The sequence below is a fragment of the Lagenorhynchus albirostris genome, chromosome 15, assembly GCF_949774975.1.
Source record: "Lagenorhynchus albirostris chromosome 15, mLagAlb1.1, whole genome shotgun sequence".
NCBI classification, from domain to species: domain Eukaryota; kingdom Metazoa; phylum Chordata; class Mammalia; order Artiodactyla; family Delphinidae; genus Lagenorhynchus; species Lagenorhynchus albirostris.
In genome coordinates this window covers 71,726,831-71,752,223 of record NC_083109.1, presented here as the reverse complement: position 1 = coordinate 71,752,223, position 25,393 = coordinate 71,726,831, and the positions used below count along the sequence as shown (strand labels likewise).

Sequence of the window (25,393 nt, the reverse complement as noted above, 5' to 3'; positions counted from 1 at the left end):
TCACCTTTCCTCCGTCTTCTTTTATCTTTCCTATTAATTTTTTTTTTTCCTACTGGCAGTTAGCAAGGGAGACAATGTCTCTGCCTTTGGGACGGAGGGGCAGAACTGGGCTGGGGGTCTCCTGGAGCCCACCCCTCTTTGGCCAGTCTCCTCTGTCCTCTGCTCTCCTGTCTGCGGGAGAGGGGGCGCGGCTCCGGCTGCAGCGGGTGGGGCCAAGAAGGGCGAAGGAGCTGGGTCGCCTGGGTTACCCTCTGGCTCAGGCACCTGGGTCCGCCAGGCTGGCTGGATTCTAAGCTGGGGGAGTGGGTCGAGGCAAAACAGCTTCCGGGGACCTAGGGTGGGGTCGAGGATAGGGAGGGTCCCTACTGTGCTCTAGTGGGGCTTGGCGGGGAGAGGAGGGGGTTGCAGAACCTGGAGAGCCGAGGCTCGGGCACTGGAGCTGCGGGAGGGAGAGCTGAGAAAGGTGTCGAGCCCACGTCAGATCCTGGGGACGGGCGAAGGGAGGGGCTTGGGATTTATTTGGGGGCTGTGGGGGGAGGGAGGAGGAGGAAGTGCAGATGGAAGAAGGAGGGACCACATGAGCCAGGGTCGTAATCCTCACTCCCACGGCCCCTAGGGGAAGCGAAGGCAACTCTGGTCCCAGCAGTAATTATGACCCCTCCCCCAACCATTCCAGCACATTTGGAAACTGAATGTTCTCTTCCCAGGGTGTTGAGGGGCAGCATAGCTGGGTTTGCGCTTGCTCAGCGCCCCCAATATGCCCCCGGCCCTCTTCCAGACCCTTTCAGAGAAGCTCATGTGGAATGCGCTACCTCCTCCTCCAGAAGAATGACAAGTTCCTACGTTTGTGAGAAGTCTAAGGGGTGACAGGCCAGGATCTGGGGAGGGGAGATCCCTCCTCTTACGTACAACATGACCCCAGCCAGCTGCTGGCGGCTTCAACTTTAATTTTTTTCTCCTGGTCTCATCTCGCAAGACCGCTGGAGAGCCCTTTTCAGCACCACCAGAAAGGACAGCTCTTCTCGGCCCCGCCTGAGATGGCCCGGCCCGCGGCGCTGCAGGCGATTGGCTGAAGCCGCCTTCATTATCAATCGGGCTCCCGCCGGGGGTTGGCTCTTGTGAAGGCGATTGGGGGAGGTGGAGTCACAGGCCGACTGGTCGAAGGATCGGCTGACCCACGGACCGGCCGCAGCGTCCCTGTCCGCAGTATGCGAGCGCCGGTCTTGTCCATCAGTTCGCGCGCTCGCCCCGCCCCTTACTTGCCACGCCCCTCTCAGGTCCCGCCCTTTCGTTTCGCATTGCGGGGCGCTGGAGGTTGGCGCTGTGCCCCCTGTACCCCACGTGGCGCCCCGTCGGGGCCGGGGGAGGCAAATCCGGAGACGACACCCCCTACCCGGCTGAGTTGCGGTGGCCACTGGGCGAGGGCGGGGGTAGCTAAGCTGAGAGGACTGTGGGGAGGGTGACGTCAGGGTGAGTGGGGGACAAGGAAGGAGCGAGTGGAGGAGGGGGGAGAGAGAGCGAGAGAACCCGTGGGTCGGGTCGAGAGAGAAGCGAGGGCAGGAAGGAGAGAGGGGGAGGAAGGAGAGAGAAGTCGCTGCAGAGGGCTGCTGGTTGCGGTTCCCAGGGCTGCGGGTCCAGGTGGGGTAGGAACTGCTGTCCGGGGAAGCTAGAAGGAAAGGCAGAGCGGGGAGGGAAAGAGAGAGCGAAAAGAGGGGCGGGGGGGGGGGAGCGGTGGTGGAGGGAGGAGAGAAGAAAGGAGACGGGGAGACAGAGGGTGGGGAAAGGAGAGACTGACGGGAGAGGCAGGAAACTGGAGAGAGAGGAAACTGCCCTAAGGAGAAAGAAGAGGAGGAAAGAGGTGAAAGAGGAGGAGGAGAGAGTTGGAAGGAGAAAGAAGTAGAGGAGAGAGGAGAGAGAGGCAGAAGGAGAGGAAGGAAAGGAGAGTTAGAGGTGCATGAAGGAAGCGAGAAAGCAGGAGGTACAAGGTGGAGAGAGGACCTCGGAAGGAGAGAGAACCAAGAGTAGGAATGTGGAAGGGAAACAGCCCAGGGTGTAACCAGGGAGCAGCCATGGAAGGAACCGGTGGAGAACTGGGGGGACAAGGGAACTGGGGTCTGGAAGATGCCCCAGGCCTCTTGGCCAGGGCCTCCCTGCCCATCATGCCTGCATGGCCATTGCCTCTGGCCTCATCTGCCCTTACCCTGCTCCTTGGAGCTCTCACTTCCCTCTTCCTCTGGTACTGCTACCGCCTGGGCTCCCAAGATATGCAGGCCCTAGGGGCTGGGAGTCGGGCTGGGGCTGTCAGTGGTAGGCCTGGAGGGTGCTCTGAGGCTGGCAGACCAAGCCCACGGAGCTCTGGGGAGTCTGTGGAAGGACCTAGGACAGAAGGCCTAGTGAGCCGTCGCCTTCGGGCCTACGCCAGGCGCTACTCTTGGGCAGGGATGGGTAGGGTGAGGCGGGCGGCTCAGGGTAGCCCAGGCCCTGGGGGAGGGCCAGGGGTCCTGGGCATTCAGCGCCCAGGCCTGCTTTTCCTGCCAGACCTGCCCTCAGCCCCCTTCGTGCCACGGGATGCCCAGCGGCATGATGTGGAGCTCCTGGAGAGCAGCTTCCCTGCCATTTTGAGGGACTTCGGGGCTGTGAGCTGGGACTTCTCAGGGACTACCCCTCTGCCTCGGGGCTGGTCCCCACCACTGGCCCCTGGGTGCTACCAGCTCCTGCTATACCAAGCAGGCCGGTGCCAACCCAGCAACTGCCGCCGGTGCCCGGGGGCCTATCGGGCACTGAGGGGGCTGCGAAGCTTTATGAGTGCCAACACCTTCGGCAATGCTGGCTTTTCCGTCCTCCTGCCTGGGGCCCGGCTCGAGGGCCGCTGTGGGCCCACCAATGCCCGAGTCAGATGCCACCTGGGTAAGTGGATGCTACTTACAGACAGCCTCCTCGCCTCCACGATTCCCCCTCCAGACTCTCTTCTCTGCCATCATAGCTTTCTACACTGTGACTCTGATCATGCCTTTCTTCTCGGAAATCTTCCTTGACTCCCTGTCGCCCACAGCAGCATTTCCTGAGCTTCAATGATCTGCAAACCATCTTCATAAGCTTTTCCATAGTCATTTACCACCTGTACTGTTTCTTCATATTGACTCCCCACAATGTTTTGTTTTACTTATTTAAAAGGAATCTTTATAGAAAAATGATAATCAGTATTACTTGACCTAAATAGGAATTATTCATAAAAATAAGTTTAAACTTAAAAAAAGAAAGCTTTAAAAATTCTAGCGAAGTATCCTAGTCTGTGGCTGAAGCCTACACTCTCCTCCTTTAAAAAGGAGCAATGTTGGGAATTGCCTGGTGGTCCAGTGGTTAGGACTCTGTGCTTTCACTGCTGAGGGCCTGGGTTCGATCCCTGGTCCGGGAACTAAGATCCCACAAGACGCAGGACGTGGCCCCAAAGGAAAAATAAACATAAAAAGGGCAATGTTAGGGGGGATGTTAAAGTCATGGTAGCACCAAACTGAGATTTTCTTTTCAATGTTTTAGAGAATGAAAGAAAATGGGGAGAAAAAAAGATTTGTCTTCTGATTGTTGTTTAATGCCATGACTTTGTTTTGCCTATAATCATCTCCTGTGCTACCAGTTGAATGTGTTCTACACTTCAGAGCACACTGGCTTTGAAGAGATCTGGAGCAAGGCCAGATCTTTTCTCCTTATCTCCTACCTGTTCCCTTCTTCCCCTTCTCTCCCACCATGCCCTAAATCATGAACGCCTTCTGGCTGATCCTGGCAGATGCCACACACATGCTCTTAGCCTAGAATGTCTTTCCCCCTTATCACCTCCTGGAAAACTCCTACGTAGCCTTCACGACTCACACTTTCAAATGCCCACCTCCTCTGGAATGTCTTCCTCTTCCCCATCGTTTAAGTTGGCTCCTCAGTTTTCTGCACCCCAGTGTGTGGTCCTTGGCAGGATGGAGCCATGTTTTATACCTTTTGGGGAGAGAGGGCCTAACACACAGTAGGTTCTTGAGTTAAACTGTCAGAAGCCCAAGAGGAGATGCTGCTTCTTTTAGGAAGCTTTCCCTCTTCTCTGAAACAGAATACATTGTGCTTTGCACTGCATTTTCTGTCTCCTAGCATTTCTTTCATCCAGTACTGTATTGTAATTTTACGTGGGTCACCTTCCAGAGAACGAGGAGGGACCACCATAGAACCTAGCATTTAAGACTCTCGGATCTGCTTTTTGACTGAATGGGGTGGGCCCCTTCGATGGAGGCAGGAATGTTGGAGGCCCGGATCTCTTTCTACAGGCCTGAAGATCCCCCCTGGCTGTGAGCTGGTGGTCGGGGGTGAGCCCCAGTGCTGGGCTGAGGGACACTGTCTACTGGTGGACGACTCCTTCCTGCATACAGTGGCTCATAATGGTAATGGGGCTCCCATTCTGCTAGGAGGGATGAGTGACTAAAGAGTTAAGGGGAATAGACTAGAGGCCGCAGAATCGGGCCCAACTGGCTTCCTGTCCTACACCACCATTTTCTAATTGCATGCCCTTGAACAAGTCACATGATTTCTCCAATCACCCGTGAGATAGGGCAACCGCCTTCTTTTACCAAGTGACTGCAAGGATTAAATAAGTTAATGTAAGTGCACAGCAAAGTGGTTCATAGCACGAGACCCTGGGCCTGGACCCCCTGGGTTCCTGTCCTACCTCTGGCATTAGCAGTGTGACCTTGGGCAAGTTATTTAACCTCTTTGTGCCTCAGTTACTTTGCATAAAATGAGAACACTTATGGTACTACCTCACAGTTTGTTCTGATGATTAAGAGTTAATACACATAAAGGATTAGAACACTGGCACTTATTTATAAAGTGTTTGCGTTTATGAGTATTTGGTGAGTGCTCTGGCTTGTAAGTACTTAATGTCAGCTGCTCTGCTGTCTCCATCCCCACGTGCCCTAGGCTCTCCCGAAGATGGGCCTCGAGTGGTCTTCATCGTGGACCTTTGGCATCCCAATGTGGCTGGGGCCGAACGCCAGGCCCTCGACTTTGTCTTCGCACCAGACCCTTGAAGGAAGGTGCTCCCTTCAGACATCTGGGCTGGAGAGATGCTGCGCTCGGGGATGGCCTGAGTGGTAGCCAGGACCACCTCTCCATTGCAGGGGGTGGGGTGGGGCTGAGGGTGGGAACTGGCCAGTGAACACCGAAATATAGATTTTAAAATCCTCTCCTAACTCCTGACTACTTTCTTCCCAGCTACCAGCCCAGGGAAAGGCTGGGGGCAGGGGTCTGTGTCTTCTCCCATCCAACTAGCCAGGTACCTCCCTAACAAGCCATATACCTGGCCCTTTCTCTGGGAGCCAGCACCAGACCCTCAACTCAACTTTATTCCAATAATTTAATAGAAAATTATAATAATAAATAATATGAAAAAAATTGAGAAGATGCTGACCTGGTACAGGCCCAGGCCCACCTAGTACAAAGTTAAGGAGGTAGGGAGGATGTTGGGAAAGCAGGAGGGAGGCAAACTGCCCTGCACAATGGTGAGGAGGCGGCTCAGAATGTGGTGGGTGTTATTAAGGGCTGGCTTGACACTTTGGTGTGTACAATGTCCTAAAAAAAGACAAAGGGAATTCTAAATCCTTCTAAACCAGCTGGTGAGGGAAGAGGGCAGGACAAGGATGGGGAGGAGGCAACCAATGTAGGCCTTCTGAAGGCCTCTGAGGGGAGGGGCTGGAATGTACTCTGTGGTTAGCAATGAGGTGGGAATGGATGGAAAAGGGCCAAAGTGAACTGTACCATGCAATGAAGGGATGGAAGAAGGACCCACGACTTGGCCAGCAAAGCCGGGGCAAAGGTCTGGGAAGGGGAGGAAGAGAGAGACGGACTGGGTCCCAGCGGCCAGAGGAAGACTCGGGGCAAAGCTCAGTCCTTGAAGACAATCTGTTGGCCGTGAGGACGCTCGTCGTGGGTGATGTGGCGCCGGACATGGATTCTGCGGACACGGTGCTCTCGGTTCTCCTCGTCCTCCCCTCGGCCTGCCCCGCCACCTCCAGCTGCACCTCCTGTGGCCTCCAAGAGGGCTGGGTCTGGGCCTCGGGGAGTCTCGTAGATCAGGATGTTCAGGGTCTCCTCAAAGATCCGGGCCTCTGGGAATTCCACCTGCAAAAGGCCAGCAACCCCCAGCTCCCTCCCTCTGGCTCCACTCCTACGCAGCCATCCCCTCCCCCAGGCTGCTCCTGCACTGTCTCGCCACTCCTATAGCCTCTGCAGTCACAGGTTCCTTTAGCCTGGACTGTCCTGTTTGCAGCTTCTTTGCTCAGCTAAGTCACACTTATACTTCAAGGTCCAGCTCTGAAGTCAGGCAGAGAGTTATTTGTTTTCTGTCCTTTGTTGCCAAGTCTCTTGCTATATCTTTTTTTTTTTTTTCTTGGTATATCTTTTCATTTGACAAATATTTACTGAGTGACTGCACTGTACCAGGTGTTGTTCTGGGCATTGGGAATATAGCAGTGAACAAAACAGGCAAAGTTCCTGTCCGCAGGAAGTTTACATTCTAGGGCGAGGACCCAGACATATATGTAATAAGATATAAAGTGTCAGATGACGATAAATGTTATGGAAAAATTATAGCAGGAAAAGGGTGTGGAGATGGCCACCGCCAGGAATGTTACAACTTTAAAGAGGGAGCTCAGAGAAGGCCTCACTGAGAAGGTGACATCTGACCAATAGCCAAAGGAAAGGAGGGAAGGAACCAGATGGAGAACTAGAGAAAGATCAGTCTGGGAAGGGAACAACTCTGGGGTCAGGAACTCGCTTAGTGTATCTGAAGATCAGTGCAAGGCCAAAGCAACAAGGCAGAGTGAAGGAGAGTAGTACGGGATGAAGAGGTAGTTAGGGGTTCCCCTTGTGTGGCTTGGAGGGATATAAACAAAAAAACTTTTAACAAGCTGCATTCTCATTACTGGTTTATCTTCCTGTCTTCCCAATTACAGAGGAAGCTACTTGGAAACTGGATTATTTACTCATTCACGCATTCAATAAATGTTTCCTAGCTTCTGCGGTGTGATAAAGGCCTGGCTAGTGCTACAGAGATGGGGGGGGAAAAAAAGATTCAGCTGTACTCTCAAGAAGCTAACTCCTTGCTGCTGAAGTAAACACTCCTACTCCCCCATCCCCAGCAGACTACAATCAACATTGTGTTTGGCTGACGGGGGTATGACCAACTTTGTCTGCGGTTGTTGGGCTGAAAGTTCATGAGTGGTGTCCCAAAGAAAGTGATGCTTGGCTTAGGTCTTAAAGATTAAGCACAAGTCCATTAGGCAGACAGGAATGAGGAAAAGTAATTCCAAGAAGAGGGAATAGTGTGTGCAAAGGTAGCGGGGTGTGAAATAGCACTGGGTGCTTAAGAGACTTTCAAGATCTCCAGTGTATCTGAGGCACATCCTTCATGTCAAGGTCAGAAGGGACCAGGCTGATAAGATCTTCAGGGGCCAGACGTCATGACAGAGGGCTTGTACTTTACTCAGCATCTTATTCGCCTTGATTTCAAGCCTCTTGCAGTGCTCAGGACGTATCTGCTGATGATTGCCATGTTAATGACTCAGGGCCTACAACCTCAGTGTGTTCTAAGCACCTGAAGTTTTAAGAACCTACTCTGGGTCATGGATCCTTCTGAAATTCTAATGACAACTATGGTCCTTCTATATAGAAAAATGCATACCCACTCCCAAAACTGCACACTCTTTCAAGATAGCCTTGAAACCCAACTGGCCTAGATTAAGAATCCCACCCTAATCCAACACCCTCCTTTCACAGGTAGAGAAGCAGAGACCCACAGAAGTCAGATGACTTGCCCAAGGTTACAGAACTAAGACCCCAGAACTTAGAACTCTGGTGATGGATTTCCCCTGCCTGATCTGCTGAGCTGCCTTTGTCCAGGGTGCTCGTCCTGCCCACCACCACAGCCCTCCCTGACCAGGCCCTGAACCCCTTCTGACCTTGGTCTGCTTCTTCTCCGTGGCATAGACAATGGAGGTACAGCACACCTCGGCGATTTTGCGGCCCTGCCCGTAGAAAGACCAGCAGCAGATCTCATCCCCCAGAACATCCTTGAGGAAAAGCAGCCGCCCATGGAAGCGCAGGGCCAGTTTGTCAAACAGCTCGATGTTCTTAAGTAGGTTGTCATCTGAAGTGCTGAGGACCAGGGGGCCAAGAGGCTCAGCACAAATGGCTTCCTCCCTCTGTTCCCCCAAGCTTAGGGGCCCAGATATCTAGCACTCTAGTCCTACCTAGGAGTTTGGTGCCCAGAATGGAGCTTCCTCCACCCCTGGGGCCAGGCTAAGGAGGCCTCAGAACGGAAGCAGCATTTGCTCAGCAAATCCCAGCACAGCAGAGTGGCTACCCCATGCAGGTTCTGGAGCCAAGCGACCTCACCTGGCATCCTAGCTCTACCACTTTTTAACTGAGTGACACTCAGCAAGTTACTTCACCTCTCGGTGCCTCAGTTGCCTCATCTGTAAAATGGAGATCACAACAATACCTCCTTCAAACAATTGTGAGGATTATGTGAGTACGTATATGTAAAGCACTCAGAGCCATGCCTCTTATAAGAAATGCTAGTAATTATCATCTGATGCTCACCTGGACCCCAGTTTACTGATGATAAAAGTGAAGCTCAGAAGTGAAAATGACCTGTCCAAAGTACCCAGTGGGTAAGTGGCAGAGCTAGAATTTGCATCCAGGCAGGATTCTTTTCGCCCCCCACCCCCCGCCCCCATGCGGCCATAATCCTCCCCTTGGGCCAGGGGCAGAGCTGTGCTTGAGCCCAGGATTCCACCCAGTGCACCTCCCCGCCCCTGAGGGGGTCACCTGGTGTAGGAGTACTTGTTGTTACTGCGGTTGTGCAGGAGCTTCACCACGGGCTGTTGCGGGAGAAAGGATGGAGAAGGGTGGGGGTCAGGCTGCCGGGACAGGCCCCCAGCCTCCACCCTACAGGGCTCAGGGGCCTCACCTTGGAGGTGCTGGCCAGGAGCTGCTGCTCCTCCCGGGGAGATGTCACCGTGGGGATGAGGCACAGCGGGGACAGGTTCTCCCTTTTTTGCTGGAGAAGAAGCGGAAGGTGATTAACAGCACAACCAGAGGTCACTCACTCCCCAACCTAAAAGCCTTCAAAAACTGCTTGTTGCCTTTGGGAAAAAAATCCAGACTCCTTAGTAGTCCACACAAGACTCTGCAGGATGCGAACTCTGATCTCGTCTCTACCACTCTCCCCTGCCTGCTGGACTTCAGCCCCACCTGTTCCTTCGCGCATCCAGCTTGTGCCCACCAGGCCCTTTGCAGCTGCCACTGCCGGCAACAGCCTGCACTCGGTTGCATGGCTGGCCCCTTCATGCCATTCAGATCTCAACTCAAACAGTACCCCTAGGAGGGTGCTGGTCCTCCACCCTAAGCTCCCTGGCTAAGCAGCCTCCTCCACTTCTTTTTCACACTATCAGTTCACTTTCTTCATGGCACTCAGTTCCTCATATTTTCTCATTTTTTGGTATATTTGCTCATGGTCTCTTCCTAGACAATAAGTATCAATTTACAGTAGATGCTCAATAAATATCTGGTGAATGAATGAACTGGGCTAGGTGGAAGGCTGGAGGGAGAATCAGAACCAGACACATAGGTTTCTTTCCTCTTCTCTGCTTTCTAGAATCTTCATGCCAAAACCCCTCTCACCTCTCCCAACCTAAAAACTAGATGTGCAATTCTAATACAAATTCCAGCAGATTTTTTTTTTTTGAGAAACTCCTAAGACTTTTTCTAAAATTAATTTGGAAGAATAAGTCTACTGTTACTTAGGTCAATTTTTAAAAAGAGTCAAGCAAGAGAAGAGATTGACCCTCACAGATACTAAAATATCTTACAAAGCCATAATAATGAAAACAATGTAGTTCTGGTGCAGAAACAAACAGAAACAATGAAACATAATAGAGAACTTGGAAACAGACTGGTGTATATAGGAGAACTGATATTTATAGAGAGAACATCACAAATCAGTGGGGCAAGTGTGTATTAGTTATCGCTGTATAACAAACTGTCCCCAAACTGAACGGCTTAAACCAACAGCAAATAACTTATTACCCATTTCTGTGGGTCAGAATAGATATTCAGGAATTCAGGAGTGGCTTAGCTGAATGTTTTTGGCATGGGGTCTCTCACAAGGTTACAGTCAAGTCAGGTGGGGCTGCAGTAATCTGAAGGCATGTCTGGGTTTGGAAGATTTGTTTCTGAGAAAGCTTATTCAAATGGCTGGCAAGTTCAGGCTGGCTATTGGCAGGAAATATCTGATCCCTGTCATTTAGACCTCTCCGTTGGGTTGCTTGAGTGTCCTCACAATATGGCAGCTGGCTTCTCCAGAGCAAATAATCCAAGAGAGAGCAAGGTGGAGGCCTCACTGTCTTTTATGACCTAGTTTTGTTAGCCCTATTCAGTGTGGGCGGGAACAACACAAGGCAATGAGTACTAGGGAACAAGAATCATTGGGGACTGCCTTGGAGGCTGGCTCCACAGTCCGCTTTCTGGCTCCCATTGATTCAAATCCCTCCCATACACAAAACACACTCACCCCCTCCCAAGATCCCCCAAAGTCCCATCCTATTACAGCACTGAAGTACAGAATCTGGTCATCTAAATCAGGTCCAGGTGGGGACGATGCTCCTTGGGAGGTGTTCCTTAACTATAGTTCCTTAGGTACATTTTCTCTGGATCTGATGACCTGTGAACTAAAGAGACTAGTTATCTCTTCCACACACTCCACATGCAACATGTGCAACAGGCATTACGATAAACACTCTTGTTCAAAAGGTGAGGAGGGGTGCAGGAGGCACAGAGAAGTCACCGCTTCACAGAAATTCTGTAATCCAGTTGGACAAATATTGGGAGCTCTCTGATGTCTACTCCTGTCCAGGAATGATTCTCTATGGCTCTTGGCTCTGACCTGAGTCATCCTTCCATTTCCATGAAAGACAGTCCGTGTTTGCAGCTCCATAGTTTCCTTAGCCTGCTTTCTGCCTGTAGAGCTTCGAGGGTCCAAAGGCTTCTTCTCCTCTTGTACTGTCTCTGTCCCTTCCAGTCTAAGCTGGCAGTGTTTCTGCCAATATAATTCTCTTAAAAACTTAATGGGTGTCTTGTGAGTCCTGGGGTTCAGTTCATTAGACAAAAGCCTCACCCACACATCTTTGTGAGATAAGCTCTTCTCTACTTTGGGCTTATGCTGAGACTGCTGCCTGACAACAGCCTTAAGCTTCTTAGAAGTGCTATTATTTGATTGAATGGTTCTCTGAGGCATCTTCTTGGATATTTCTGAGGTCTTAAGGGATTTTACAATCACATCCTCAGCTTCATCTTTAGACCATGTTTTACTGAGAATGCCCTGTGTTTGATCTTTGCCTGGAAGCTATTTGCTAATTTTAACATCAGCTGTTATCTGCAAGACCGGGAATTTTCAAGCCCCCAAAATTCCTGGCTCCTTTTTGTTCAATTCTTTTTCCTTTAGCTTACCCTCTCCTCTTCTGTTTCACTATAAGCAACAAGAAACCTGTGGCACTTCAACATTCTATCTGGAAATTTCTTTAGCTAGATCACCCAGATCATTAGTATGTTTTCTACTTTCTACATTACTGTAGGAGACAGTGTTGCTACTTCTGCCACTATATAACAAGGATCCCCTTTCTACCACTTTCCAGTAAACATGTTCCACACTGCAGCCTCCCCAAAGGTCATCAGACTTCTACGAATACTCTTTAAAGCTCTTTAGGCTTTTATTAACACTGTTCTCAAGTCCTTCCAGCTTCTGCCCTCTTCCCAGTTCTAAAGCCGCTCCCACATTTTAGGTTTTTGTTACGGCAGAACCCCACTCCAGATACCAAAATCTGTTATCCGTTACTGGGTAACAAATTAGTACAAACTTAGCAGCTTAAAACAACAATAAACATTTATTATCTCACACAGTTTCTGTGGGTTGGGAGCTTGAGACTGGCTTAGTTAGGTGGTCCTGGCCGAGGGTCTCTCATGAAGTTGGAGTCCAAGTGTTGACCAGGGCTGTAGTTATCTGAAGACTTGATTGGGCCTAAAGGATCCAATTCTGGGATAGTTCACCAATTTGGCTGGAAGTCTGTGCTGGCTGTTGGCAGGAGGCTTCAGTTCCTCACCAAGTGGACCTTTCCCTTAGGGCTGCATGAATATGCTCACATGGCAGCTGGCTTCCCCAAAGTGAGTGATCCAAGAGAGGCAGAAACTGCTATGGGTCTTTTATGACCTAGCTTTACAAGTCATACACTATCATCTCTGCAATCTCCTACTGGTTACATAGGTCAGCCCTATTCAGTGTGGGAGGGGACTAAGCAAGAGCCTGAATAAGCAAGAGGCAAGAATTGCTGGTGGCCATCTTAGATGCTGGCTACCACAGATTGTGTAGTAGATGGCATTGAGAAAACTAGCTCAGTCCACAGAGGACAAAAAACAGTTGAATCCCTTCATAATTCGCATTTATGACAGTGAATTCCATATACAAAAGGTAAAACTATAAAGCTAATAAAAAATGTAGAATGAACTTCTTAAACAAGATCCTAAGAGGATACACCATTAGAAAAATAAAAAGAGGAATGTGACTATATCAAAATCAAGAATCTCTCCAGTTGACAATGAAAAGCATGACTTTATAAATAATTTCACGTAATAATGTTGAAGGAATTATAATTATTCTACAACCCTAATGAAATTATTGATTCAGGCGAGAATTATAAATGGATGTGTGGTTGATCGGTAACTGCCATTCATAAAATGCCTAAATTACTTTATAGTTAACAACAAGGAAATGTAACTACGATGGAGGGATCAAACCATCATCATCTGAATCTAGGGGCCAATACTGAGCATCACTAATGATGGGTCATATTAACAATATTGTAGGTCTTGATATAACACAGTATGATATATGTAACATTACTTAACATGCTTTCCAACCAAAATGTTTAATATCAAGCTTTTAAATCTACCATCTAATTTAGAGAAAACTCAGGATAGGGTAGGGTAACAAACCACATCAGGCGAATTTGGAGAGTAGGTCACTGTGAAGGACAACTGATGGTCAGTATTATGAGAAAGTCAGTATTTTGAGAAAAAAGGGACTGCTTGGGTTGGAAAAAGAACATAATGACCAGATGTAATGCAAGGATCTAGATCGGGTCCTGGTTTAGATGAACCATCTATAAAAGACATTTCTGGAACAAACGGAGAAATGTGTATATGCCCCTCATGTTACATAAAATTTCACTGACATGGAAAGACGGCAATTATTAACAAACAAACAAAAAGCGTACTACAAAACAGCACATACAGCATAATCATATTTTGGCAAACACACACACAGGAAAAGACCTGGAAGGATATTTGGTGCTTTTATTATTTTGATGATCTGTGTTTTCTAAATTTCTACAATACTTATAGACTGCTTTAAAAATAATAAACATTTATTTATAATTAAAAAGAATAATTTCTATTCAACAACAGATGCCACAGACAGGTGACATTCTAAGAGAAATTATTGGTAACATCTAAAACTGACTAGAAATTATTATCTAAAACACACTTTCTCAACTGGGCTTCCTCACTGAATATCAAAACCCAGCAAATAATTTGAGTAACTATTTTCTCAACTCTTCTGAGAATGTCAGGTAAATAGTACCATTCTAGATGCACAGGAGAAGTTAATTTATTATGTAAAATACATGCCTTAGAGTAATAGGGCTTAATTCTCCCTAGGAACTAAGCTAAAATATGTAAGAATCTCCTGCAAAACAACAAGAAAAAGATAGGAAACTCAGTAGAAAATTTGGTAAAGAATATGAATTGGCAATTCACTGAAGGGGAAACCAAAAAAGCTAGTATGTGAAAAGATGCTCAATCTAATTAGTAATCAGAAGCACGCAAATTAAAATGAAATCACTCTATACCAATCAGATTAGCAAAATTAGAATGCTGGGTGATGCCATGAGTTGCTGAGGATATGCAGAAACAGGATTCCTTATGCACTGCTCATCAAGAGTACAAGGTGCTACAGCCATTTGGGAGAGTAATCTGATGATACTTGCTGAAATTCGTTTGCATGTGTCCCGCGGCCCACCAATTCCACTCCCAGCTACAGTCATGAGAAACACTGACCCAGGACCCACAAGGGCACACGTACAAAGATGCTCATGGTGGCATCGTTTGTGGGGGCAGGAAGCGGGACGCAATCTAGGTTTCCAACCTCAGGGGAATGTATAAATAAAATATGGTTGAATGCACACCATAGATTCCTGTGCAGCGGTCAGAAGCAAAGAACTAAATGTACATACAGCAGCATGAATAGAACTTGGAAAAAGTGTTGAATTAAGAAACAGAACACACAATCCATAGCTCAATGACATTTATGGAAATTTAAAATACATGTGTATACAAAACAATGTTTTAGTTTTTTAATGGTACAAACATAATCCAAGGAAATGTATTAAAACATTAGAACTGGAGGGGTACCTATGGGGAAAAGGGAAGTGGGCAGGGGACTGGGAATGAAGGAAAAAATAAAAAGAGAAAAGATCTGCATAGACTAATGATGTTTAAGTGTCACACACTGAGAAGTATGCTGAACTCAATTCTCTGTACCAGAATCTTAAAAACAACGGGATTTCCCTGGTGGTCGACTGGTTAAGACTCCCAGCTTCCACTGCAGGGGGCACGGGTTCGATCCCTGGTCGGGGAACTAAGATCCCGCATGGTACACGGGGCGGCCAAAAAGGAAGAAAGAAACAAGCAAACAAAAAACTCCAAACCCCAAACCTCCAAACAAACAAGCATATTCTAGCTGAGTGGAGTGGGGAATGAGAATGGTCTCGGGGAAGCTTGCAAAGGAGGCAGCTGAGCACAGAAGAAAAAGCACTGCACTTGGGAGTCAGGCACCTGGGGTTGACTCTGAGCTTTGCTGCTTACCGGCTCTTTCACCTTGAATATATCCTCAGCTTCCCTCATGTTTCTTTTTATGTCAAACAGGGGTACAAGAAGGTAACAGAACCAATCCTAACACACAGTGGATGTGAGATAACATTAGATAAATGTAAAGTTACAGAACAGGAATGCACTTCCAAAATCATCTAGTTTGATGTTTTTTAAACTGCAAGTGGTAACCCACTAATGGGTCATGAAATAAATTTAATGGGTTCCAAACGGCATCAGAAAGAAAGAAAACAGAATATGTCAGAGTGTATTTCACTAAAAGTATCATTTTATAAAACTTAATTCAGTCATATATATGCAAGTATAAAATGCATTTTATGCATCTCTATGAGATGCAGTCAAAAAGCTTGAAAAACATAGATACTGCCCAAAGGAATTCTATACTTTTGGATTTCAAGGTCCAATAAGTATTCCCCAAGATAACAGAAAGTTGTTCATAGTTGCCACTTTTTAATATATTGAATATAAAGGGCATCAAAAAAAATTCTTACAATCTCCTATTAATATTGTATCATAAAAGGACACTTTTCACATTGTAAAAATAGAACAGAATAAAAGGCTTTATGTGAAACTCACTACACTGCACATATTTTTCTCATTTCCATATCTTTTGGAACATGAGAACAGAATGCCAGAGGTAGGAATTGACTCACTCAAGGTCACTCAGTCAGCTGTGGTGGAGTGACACTTAACCCATATCTCCTGGCTGTGCTTTCCAAACTCTTCTCAGAATCCTAAGAGATCCCCAGAAAAGAAGCCCAGCAGGTGGGGCCCTGGAACTCCCAACCCCGTTTTATTGGGTGTGACTGCTTCTATAGTATTTCACTGCTAGAAAAAAAAGAATTATTTAAAGCCCTGGGAGGGATGGAATGCTGCCTCCCAGGATAGGACCAGATCATGGAGGTCATTATATTCCAATTTAAATTCAGATTTTTTTTTTCCCTTAGTGGGACAAGGGCATTATTTGGGATTTCTGAGCAAGGGAGAGAATAAATTGGGATTGTGCTTAAGGATCATTATTCAGGTGCTAGTGTAACAGCTGGATTGGCTGGGTAGAAACAGCAAGAAACAGAGACAGTAGTCATTTAACCACTGCAGTAGTCTTGGCATGAGGTGGTGAGGGGGGCCCTGCCTGAGACAGCAGAAATGCAGAGGATAGTACCCCCAAATTCCCTGGTGTCATGGCCAGTCAGAGCCAGGCCAGAGGCAACTCCTCCAGGCAGTGCCCCATACTTCCTTTTGTTTTTCTTTAATATCTTAATAGCTAACTGCTTGGGCAGCTCTCCCAGGGACATGAGCATAGGGGTGGGACTCAGGAGGTGGGGAAGGGACCCTCACCTGCAGTGCCAGCTGGCAGTCCTCAATCAGTCCCTGTACCAGGTAGTAGCGTGCTTCGCCCAGAAGCTCCCCCAGTTCTCTGGTACTCTCAGGCAGTGGCACGGACCCGTCCCGCAGGTAGTTGAGGATTGTACCAAAGTGGCGGCCGCTCCGGTCAATCAGCACCCAACCTGGTGTGGTGGGGAGAGGCAGGAGGAAGGATGGCTTTGCTAAAGGCTGTGGAGCTACTAAATTTTTATGAAAGAAGGATTCGAAAGCCACAAGTCTTAATACTGATCTGTCTCAAGCCTGTGCCATAGCTAAGAAAATCCCTTTAAAACATCTCCAGTGAGTTCTCCCATAAGCCCCTTTTTAACACAGCCAGCCACAGAGAATTAATTCCCTCCCAAGTCTGTGCTACACTGAGAAGGTTCTCACCATCAGCGAGTTCGTACAGATTACCTTATCAATAAACCTCTAACCTCTTGTGCTAATTCTGACCATCCTATTTAATTAGAATGTCCACCCCACCGTCCAGTTTACTACCATTTTAACCTTTATATTCTTCATAGAATATAAAGATATATATTCTTCATTCTATTCTTCATAATATACTTATTGCTATCTGAAATTACATATTTCGCTTTTGTTTTAGTATGTTTACTTGCTTATTCTCCCCCTGCCCCCACAAAAAAAGAAAACTCCATAAGGCTTAGCTTATCAGATTTGTGTACCAAACTATCTCCCGCACTGGCATTTTACAATTACTTATTGAATAAATAAATTCTTCACCTTCAGGTATTTGAAGGCTGAGCTCTACCTCCCCAAATTTTATTTTCCTGCTCTCACAACCCTCGTTAACCCCTTCTGAATCCACTCCACCTCCACCACCCTCAACCCTGCCACCAAACTTTAAGGTTCCACTTGGGCATATGGGGCCCAGACCTGAATGCAACACTTCGGGAAGGTAAGGGGCTCGCCTGCCAAAGAGAACTGTCCACTCTCCGCTCTGGCGTCCCTGGCAAACCCAAAGCTGCCCTCTCCTTCTACAGTCTGTATTTACAGATGGAGTCCTAGAGTGTAGAGGAACCTCCGTTAGGGGAACGGAGACCGACAAGATCCTCCAACTCTCGGGGATGGCTGTTGGCAGCGCTGAGGTAGAGAGGGGAACAAAAGGCTGGGCAGGTGGAAGAAACTGATGAAGGGTGCCTGGAAGGATGTTGTTGGCAGCTGGTCTGGTTCCCAAGTCTTTTGAGCTGAGGCGTGAAGGGTGGGAGAGTCAGTGGGAAGCAGTCATGAAAATTGGGAGCTGACACGTTGAATCACTTACCACAGCGCCCGGCAGAGTAGTTGGAGGGGCGGGGTGGATGGTGCGGCGGGGCGGGGGATGTCCATGAATGTTGGTTACTACTGCTGGGGGTAAAGACCGGGGAAGGGAGGGCGCTCATGACCGAGCCAGGCGAGATGAGACGGGGTGTGGGGGCTGGAGGGGGTGAGAATGAACTGACTGGACGGTGGCAGAGAACGGGCATGAGGAGACTGGGCCAGGAAAGACCACGGGAAAGGGAGACGTGGATCTGGAGGACGCAGGACAGTAAGCAAGGGCAGCTCGCGTACCTCCGGCGTCAGTGAGCACCTCCGCGCGGCCGCTGAACATGGCCTTGAGCATGGTGTCCTGTCCCGTGAGGGTGCGCAGCGTCGTGTAGTGCAGCGAGCCGCCCACGTTCAGCTTCACGTACTTGCTGTTCGTGGTCAGTGGCTTGAGACCGTAGGCGGCGGAGCCAGGTTCGAGACCTGAGGGCTTAGGGACTTCCAGGGACGGGGCCTCGGCCGCCTCCGGGCCCGAGGCCTCGGCCGACATGCCTGGTGGTGGGGCGGGCAGCGATCCTAGGTTCTCTCTACGCCCCCCGGCCGCTCCCAAAGACCCCGGTCCTGAGCCCTCGGGCCGGACCTCTGGGCCCGCACGCCTCTACACCGCCGCTACTCAAAGACACTGGCCCTCAGACCCATAGCGCCTGCACCGCCCGGAAGCCGGGCGAGCAGCTGCGCAGGCGCGTCAAGCTCCCGCCCCCGACCTCGCGGGGCCGGAAGTGCGGAGCATGCGTAGTGGCCTTGGGCCGTTGGAGGGGTTGAGCGCCGGCTGCAGCGGGGTAGGGCGCCGCGGGAAGTGCGATCCAGTAGCCAGTGCTGGAGACCCAGTGTAGGAGGCGCTTGGCCACTAGCCTGTTGTGGAAACGGGTGTCCCTGCCGCGTGTCTCTGCTCTCAGAGCGCTTCGTGGGCGTAAAGGGAAAAGTGGCTCAGAGAAGCAGGGGATTGGGCACAGTTTCCCGCCTCCCATCCCCGCGCATTTGACAGACTGAGGAGAGCTGCGAACGAAGCACCAAGGGACGCTCTTAAAGGAGGCTAGAGGGATGTGGCCTCGCAGAGGAGATGGCGGTAGTGCTAGGGCATGCAGGGTGTGAGCAGGTAAGGTCGTCATGGAAGGCTTCCTTGAGGAGGTGATACTGAGCTGAAGCTCAGAAGAAGCGGCCCCGTGGAGGTGTGAGGGCGGAGAGTTACTGGCAGAGCCAAGGGTAAATACAAAGACCCTCAGGCCGGAACACACTTGGCATATTTGAGAAGCAGAAAGAAGGTCAGGAGTGGCTGGAGCAGCTGAGCAAGGGCCTTAGAATCCCAGCCAATGTCGTGAGACACCCAACCCCTAAAGAAAGGAGAAGTAAGCTGGGAACACGTTGTTGATAAAGTGTGGTGAGAAGTGTTTTTATCCAATCCCATCCACATTCAGTTGAGAGGCTGATACCTCAGAGATTTAACAATCGACCTGAATGTCTAGCAGACGGATCCTCTGGAGGGAAAACTAAACACAAAGTTGTAGTTTCCGCCTTGCCATCAGTTCACTGTGTGATCAGGCAAGTCACTTCTCTCTGGGCTTGCTTGGTTCCTTTTCTGCTAGTGAGGGGTGCAAATTTAAATGCCAGGAGACAAGGTAGGAGTGTAAATGAGTGGGGCAGACCAGTTACAAGGTACTGGGGAGTCATGAGTCCTGTGGTGATCTGAAGAGCCCATGTTTTACCAAAAGGATTGCCAATTCTGATTTTTCAAATGTAGCTGGTGAAAAAGAGAAAAGCAGCTCATGACAACTGGGAGCTAGTTTGCACTCTTCCTTCAGAAGCCTCAGTGTTGCTAGTAGGGGGCCTGGCACTATTAGCTAGGCTGTGGTGTTGCCTTGTTGAGCATAAACAATTTTACAGAACACCAACATCAGACAAAAACCAGTCGCTGATGGATGGAGAGAAAGACCATTCCATAATCATGCCTGAACACGAAAACGAGAACATTGTCCAGACCACAAAAATGACCAAACACAGCCCTCTCCACAGTTTGAGTGACTGCTGCTTCTTTACCAACTACAGCTTTAGCACTGATCCATTCTTCCAAACTTCTAGATAAGAATTATTAAGAAAACCAGAAAGGGTTTCCCTGGTGGCGTCCCACGTGCTGTGGAGCGGCTGGGCCCCTGAGCCATGGCGGCTGAGCCTGCGCGTCCGGAGCCTGGGCTCCGCAACGGGAGAGGCCACAGCAGTGAGAGGCCCGCGTACCGCAAAAAAAGAAAGAAAGAAAGAAAGAAAACCAGAAAGAATTATCCCCACTTCCTGGCAGCATCCAACCTAAAGCAAATCTCCCCTTTCTCAAACCCTCCCAGAAAATCACCTAACACAAGCCCCAATCCTGTAATAAGTCCTTTTTAATATGCACTTGCTGAGATGCCCAGAATGGGTTCCCCATGGTGTGCGGTCTCCCTCATTCTACTACAGGTGTGTTCCTAGTAGTCTTTGGCTGGAGGGCATTATCAGAAATGGAGGATCCACAGAGATTCAGCTGAAGCCCTCACTACCTTGGACTTGGAACCCTTGACTCTAGTAACAATGTGCACATCCGAGACCCCTCGTGTCTCTAACTATTTGAGGTGCCATCCTGCCCATGGCTGGGAGGTAAGTTCTTGCTGAATTGAGCTCTGATGTTCCGTTGAGACCCTTGAGTGTTGGGATTATTTTGTTTATTTTCCTTGGAGTAAGGTCCTCTTCCATTTTTTTGGTTATCCAATTAGATTTTTATTTTTCCTTGGGGAATTTGTTTTCTGGCTTTCTACATCTATCTGCTCCCATGATTCCCCCCGTCTAGTGTTTTGAATGTTGTTTGTCTGTAAGAGGAAAAGTCTATAGGGAAAGGATGGGTATGTAGCCCTGGATGTCTGAGGGCAACATGAACCTGTTATTTATTGCTCAGTCTCTGGTGGCTGAACACCACTTATCCCTCTAAGAAGTTGGGGATGCCAGCCACTCAGGGGTCATGTAACTAGTTAGCATGCTGCAGTGTCATTTGTTATCAGAATTAACCAGACAAATAACTCCATCAACCAAGGCCCAATAAGTCTGTCCTACAGCCAGCCCTGGAGACTATGGAATTCAGAAGGTATCCTCAAACCAGTGTCCTTTGAATAAACTTTGCCTCAGGTTGCCATTCCAAACATTTATAAGGACTTCTTCCTCAATTTTGTCTGTGTCCCTGAGAACTCCTTTTTTTCATTTCTTCTGCCCAGAATCAGGTCATTTTCTCTGGCTTCTGATCAGTGATGACTGGTCTTTGGCCAAGTTCTAGAGATACAAGGTTGCACAGCACTGGCCTTATGAACTCTTATCTCAACTAAAACTGGGCCAAATACCTGATTCCTTCATGTTTTCTCACAATTACACTAGCTCGTACCCTTATCTTTCTAACTGACCCAATTTCACTAGGGACAATTTAGAATTGCAGTGGCCATTTTGAGGAACTTGGGACAAGAACAAGCTTCTTTATTTGATAGTTACCTTAGAACAAAAAGATGAGAAACCCTCATGAGGAGATTGTCTTGGTTGTCAAAAAGATTATTTTGTTTAACATAGGTGATATTTCATTTCCGTACTTTGGAGGTTAATAAATACCGATTTTTAAATTATATAGCTCTTTGAAATTATCAAGTGCCTAAGATATTTTTAAAATTAGGTGGAATGTCACTCTTCGTGTGTGTGTATGTATATGTCAAAATCTGGAGGGTTTTTGCATTTAAACTGTTTTATCTTTACTTGCAGAGGGAACATGGATTAGCTTTTTAGAGTGATAGTTTCATATTTTTCTGAAGTAGCTCCCTCTCACTTTTTTTGCTGTCCATTTTCCTCTCTTGGAAAAGTTTAAAGATTACTCATCAAAAAAATATTTCATTGAATGTGCGCAATCCAGTTAAATACAGTTGGCTCTCGAACAATATGGGTTTGAACTCCACAGTTCCACGTATACGTGAATTTTTTTCAGTAAATATATTGGAAAAAATTGTGGGGGGGATTTGTAACAATTTGAGAAAACGTGTAGCCTAAAAATATCAAAAAAATTAAGAAAAAGGTATATCATGAGTACATAAATTATAAACAGATACTAGTGTATTTTATTATTTACTATCATAAAATATACCAAATCTATTATAAAAAGGGAAATTTTGGGACTTCCCTGGTGGCGCAGTGGTTAAGAATCCACCTGCCAATGCAGGGGACACGGGTTCGATCCTTGGTCTGGGAAGATCCCACATGCCGCAGGGCAACTAAGCACCTGTGCCACAACTACTGAGCCTGCGCTCTAGAGCCCGCGAGCCACGACTACTGAGCTCGTGAGCCGCAACTACTGAATTCCACGTGCCCTAGAACCTGCACGCTGCAACTACTGAAGGCCGCGTGCCACAACTACTGAGCCTGCGTGCTGCAACTACTGAAGCCCGCACACAACAAGAGAAGAGCCCATGCTCTGCAACAAGAGAAGCCACTGCAATGAGAAGCCCACACACCGCAACAAAGAGTAGCTCCCGCTCGCCACAACTAGAGAAAGCCTGTGCGCAGCAACAAAGACCCAACGTAGCCAAAAATATATATATATAAAGAAAAAGTAAAAATTTATCGAAACTCCCACACACAAACATTTACAGACTATACATGGCACTATCGATTACACTAGGTTACCAGAAGGCAGTTATATTGCTGCTTCATTATCAATGCATGAATCGTTTTATCTGTAAATAAATATAAATTTCTTTTTCACACTATCTTTTGTTTTGTTTTTTTTTTTGGCTGCGTCGTGCGGCATGCAGGACCTTAGTTTCCTGACCAGGGATCAAACCCATGCCCCTGGCGGTGGAAGCATGGAGCCCTAACCACTGGACCACCAGGGAATTCCCTGTCTTTTCATTTTTTTTTTAATGTCTTTTCATTTTTGATGTCTAGTGTTACTAATACATTTACTATCTACAATGTTTTGTGTAACATAAGACAGTATTGACGTAGGTACTGACAGATGATTCATTTTGTAAACAGACCATGTAAACATATGGTATCAGTATCGATAAATACAATCAGTACTTTAAGTTTATTTTCTCTTCCTTATGACTTTCTTAATAACATTTTCTCTAGCTTACTTTATTGTAAGAATACATTATATAATACATATAAAAAATGTGTTAAGTGTTTATATTATCAGTAAGGCTATTAGTAGCTAAGTTTGAGGAGGGGGTCAATTGTGCCTTGGGGGGTGGGGGACTGGGGGGTGTTGTTTCTTAAGTTCCTTAACCCCCACGTTGTTCAAGGGTCAACTGTAATCAAAAATGTCTGAAAGAATTGCTAAACTATATATGTTTCCTTTGTGGGCTCTGAAAAGTATATTTATGTAATAGGCTTTGTAATTATAGTTATAGATAAGATAAGGCCTTAGTTCCAAGATAAAAGAAGAGTTTTTGGCATGATCCAGTGTATTTGCATTTTAATTTGCCATGTAAAAATAATGCCAGCACAATATTTTGGTTTGTACAAGATCAGGGTTAGTTTTCTTATGATTTAAACCTTTTTACTTTTTATATTGATTTTATAAGTAAAGTAAATTATCTTAGTTTTCATATATGATTTACCTTTTGAAATTTTTAAAAATACTCACCATGCTGTACATTACATCCCCAGAACTTATTTATCTTTTTTTAAAATTTTATTTATTTTTTACTTTTTTATTTTTGGCTGCGTTGGGTCTTCGTTGTGGTGCACAGGCTTCTCATTGTAGTGGCTTCTCTTGTTGCAAAGCATGGGCTCTAGGCGTGTGGGCTTCAGTAGTTGTGGCACGCAGGCTCAGTAGTAGTGGCATGTGAGCTCTAGAGCACAGGCTCAGTAGTTGTGGTGCACGGGCTTAGTTGCTCTGCGGCATGTGGAATCTTCCTGGACCAGGACTTGAACCCATGTCCCGTGCATTGGCAGGCAGATTCTTAAGCACTGCGCCACCAGCGAAGTCCCTAATTATGTTTTAAGGCTTTCAATTTATTACCTATTTGTGTATTTATGTATCTGTGAATGCCTAAATACACATATATGTAAAGGTATATTAATAAATCATTTACTGAAAATTGTTACATGAATAATATATAAAAGGAGGAAAATGAGAATTGGGGCTTTTTTTTTTAATGTCCAGACTAGTAGAAGTTCCTTCCTTCCTTCCTTCCTTCCTTCCTTCCTTCCTTCCTTCCTTCCTTCCTTCCTTTTCTTTCTTTCTTCTTTGGGTCTTCATTGCTGTGCACAGGCTTTCTCAGTTGCGGAGAGCAGGGAAAGTCTACTCTTTCCTTTTTGTCACTAAAAATATCCTATTAACTCTTGGTGCTTTTTGATATACTCGTAAATCATTTTTTAAAAATTAATTTTGGGGCTTCCCTGGTGGTGCAGTGGTGGAGAGTCCGCCTGCCGATGCAGGGGACACGGGTTCGTGCCCCGATCCGGGAAGATCCCACATGCCGCAGAGCGGCTGGGCCCGTGAGCCATGGCCGCTGAGCCTGCGCGTCCAGAGCCTGTGCTCCTCAACGGGAGAGGCCACAACAGCGAGAGGCCCGCATACCACAAAAAAAAAAAAAAAAAGAAAAATTAATTTTGGCTGTGTTGGGTCTTCGTCGCTGTGCACGGGCTTTCTCTAGTTGTGGTGAGTGGGGGCTACTCTTCATAGCGGTGTGCGGGCTTCTCATTGTGGTGGCTTCTCTTGTTGCGGAGCACAGGCTCTAGGCACATGGGCTTCAGTAGTTGTGGCACGTGGGCTCAGTAGTTGTGGCTCACGGGCTCTAGAGCGCAGGCTCAGTAGTTGTGGCTCATGGGCTTAGTTGCTCCGCAGCACGTGGGATCTTCCAGGACCAGGGCTTGAACCTGTATCCCCTGCATTAGCAGGCGGATTCTTAACCACTGCACCACCAGGGAAGACCTTAAATCATTTTTGAAAAGAGTTTTTTTTTTTTTAAGTTAAGTTCCTAATAACCATTGTTGTTCATTGCTGTGTGTTTTTACAATATTGCCTATAAATATATCTTTTCTTTAGATATTTATTTATTACTTATATGTTGTTTCCTCTACAACTATTCTTGATTTTGCCTTTCCTAAATTCAGTCCCCAAATTTAGGCTAATAAAACTATTAGGATATTTTTTTTTGTGCCTAAACTATGTTTGGGTTTCCTAAAATAGCCATCGAATAGCACAAAGATCTGCTCCTTTTTTCTATAAAAAGAACAATAGGAATCATTAGGTTTATCTGCAATTTACCAAATTTAATTAATTCAAAACTATTGTGAGAGCTCTTTTGTCTACTAAACTCACAATTAAAAAAAATAATAATAAATTGAAAAGAGAGGGTATCTTTCTAAGTTACTTACACATAAGAAAAGCATATTAATATGAATATATGTCAAGAATTGTATACTTTTCAAGTTAAAAAATAAAGCCTACATATTTAAGCACAGACTGGTATGATAACTGTCTACAAAAAGATCTGTTTCCAGAATTTTAGATTCACAAGCCCCTTCCCTTTTTGTTCATGAAAAGTGTGAACAAGCATTTGGGGTACTGGTCAATTACATGGGGATCATCGGAGGCCTACCGCTTATTTCAGTTTTTTATTAGACCCAGTAGCCAAGACGTAGATGCCTCATCTAAGAACTACAGCAACAA

General features: G+C 47.1%; 2 protein-coding genes across 4 annotated transcripts; one reads left to right on the top strand and one right to left on the bottom strand.

Moving 5' to 3' along the window:
* Window positions 1-1,991: 1,991 nt before the first annotated feature.
* On the top strand, window positions 1,992-5,063 carry ASPHD1 (aspartate beta-hydroxylase domain containing 1). Its single transcript, XM_060123905.1, has 3 exons — window positions 1,992-2,907; window positions 4,305-4,418; window positions 4,954-5,063. The coding sequence occupies exons 1-3, from the start codon at window positions 2,028-2,030 to the stop codon at window positions 5,061-5,063; spliced, it is 1,104 nt and encodes a 367-aa protein (XP_059979888.1). The 5' UTR covers window positions 1,992-2,027.
* On the bottom strand, window positions 4,853-18,382 carry KCTD13 (potassium channel tetramerization domain containing 13). 3 transcript variants are annotated; one of them, XM_060123902.1, is made up of 6 exons: window positions 17,968-18,382; window positions 16,372-16,541; window positions 9,005-9,094; window positions 8,863-8,915; window positions 7,992-8,187; window positions 4,853-6,153 (listed from the first exon to the last, which is right to left on the bottom strand). In XM_060123902.1, exons 1-6 carry the CDS (start codon window positions 18,209-18,211, stop codon window positions 5,917-5,919), a joined length of 990 nt encoding a protein of 329 aa, XP_059979885.1. In that variant the 5' UTR covers window positions 18,212-18,382; the 3' UTR covers window positions 4,853-5,916. The 3 variants fall into 3 exon arrangements, with proteins under 3 accessions (XP_059979885.1, XP_059979886.1, XP_059979887.1); XM_060123904.1 differs by lacking the exon at window positions 4,853-6,153 and adding an exon at window positions 6,170-7,568; XM_060123903.1 differs by lacking the exon at window positions 9,005-9,094.
* Window positions 18,383-25,393: the final 7,011 nt, after the last annotated feature.

Bases quoted from the DNA above. Each gene is read 5' to 3' on its own strand.
- ASPHD1 (XM_060123905.1), top strand. From the start codon at position 2,028: ATGTGGAAGGGAAACAGCCCAGGGTGTAACCAGGGAGCAGCCATGGAA. The intron at 2,908-4,304 runs GTAAGTGGATGC...CTCTTTCTACAG, and splicing joins CCGAGTCAGATGCCACCTGG to GCCTGAAGATCCCCCCTGGC. The intron at 4,419-4,953 runs GTAATGGGGCTC...CACGTGCCCTAG, and splicing joins GCATACAGTGGCTCATAATG to GCTCTCCCGAAGATGGGCCT.
- KCTD13 (XM_060123902.1), bottom strand. From the start codon at position 18,211: ATGTCGGCCGAGGCCTCGGGCCCGGAGGCGGCCGAGGCCCCGTCCCTG. The intron at 9,095-16,371 runs GTGAGGGTCCCT...CTTCTTCTCCAG, and splicing joins ACTGCCAGCTGGCACTGCAG to CAAAAAAGGGAGAACCTGTC. The intron at 8,188-8,862 runs GTGACCCCCTCA...CCTGGTCCTCAG, and splicing joins AACAAGTACTCCTACACCAG to CACTTCAGATGACAACCTAC.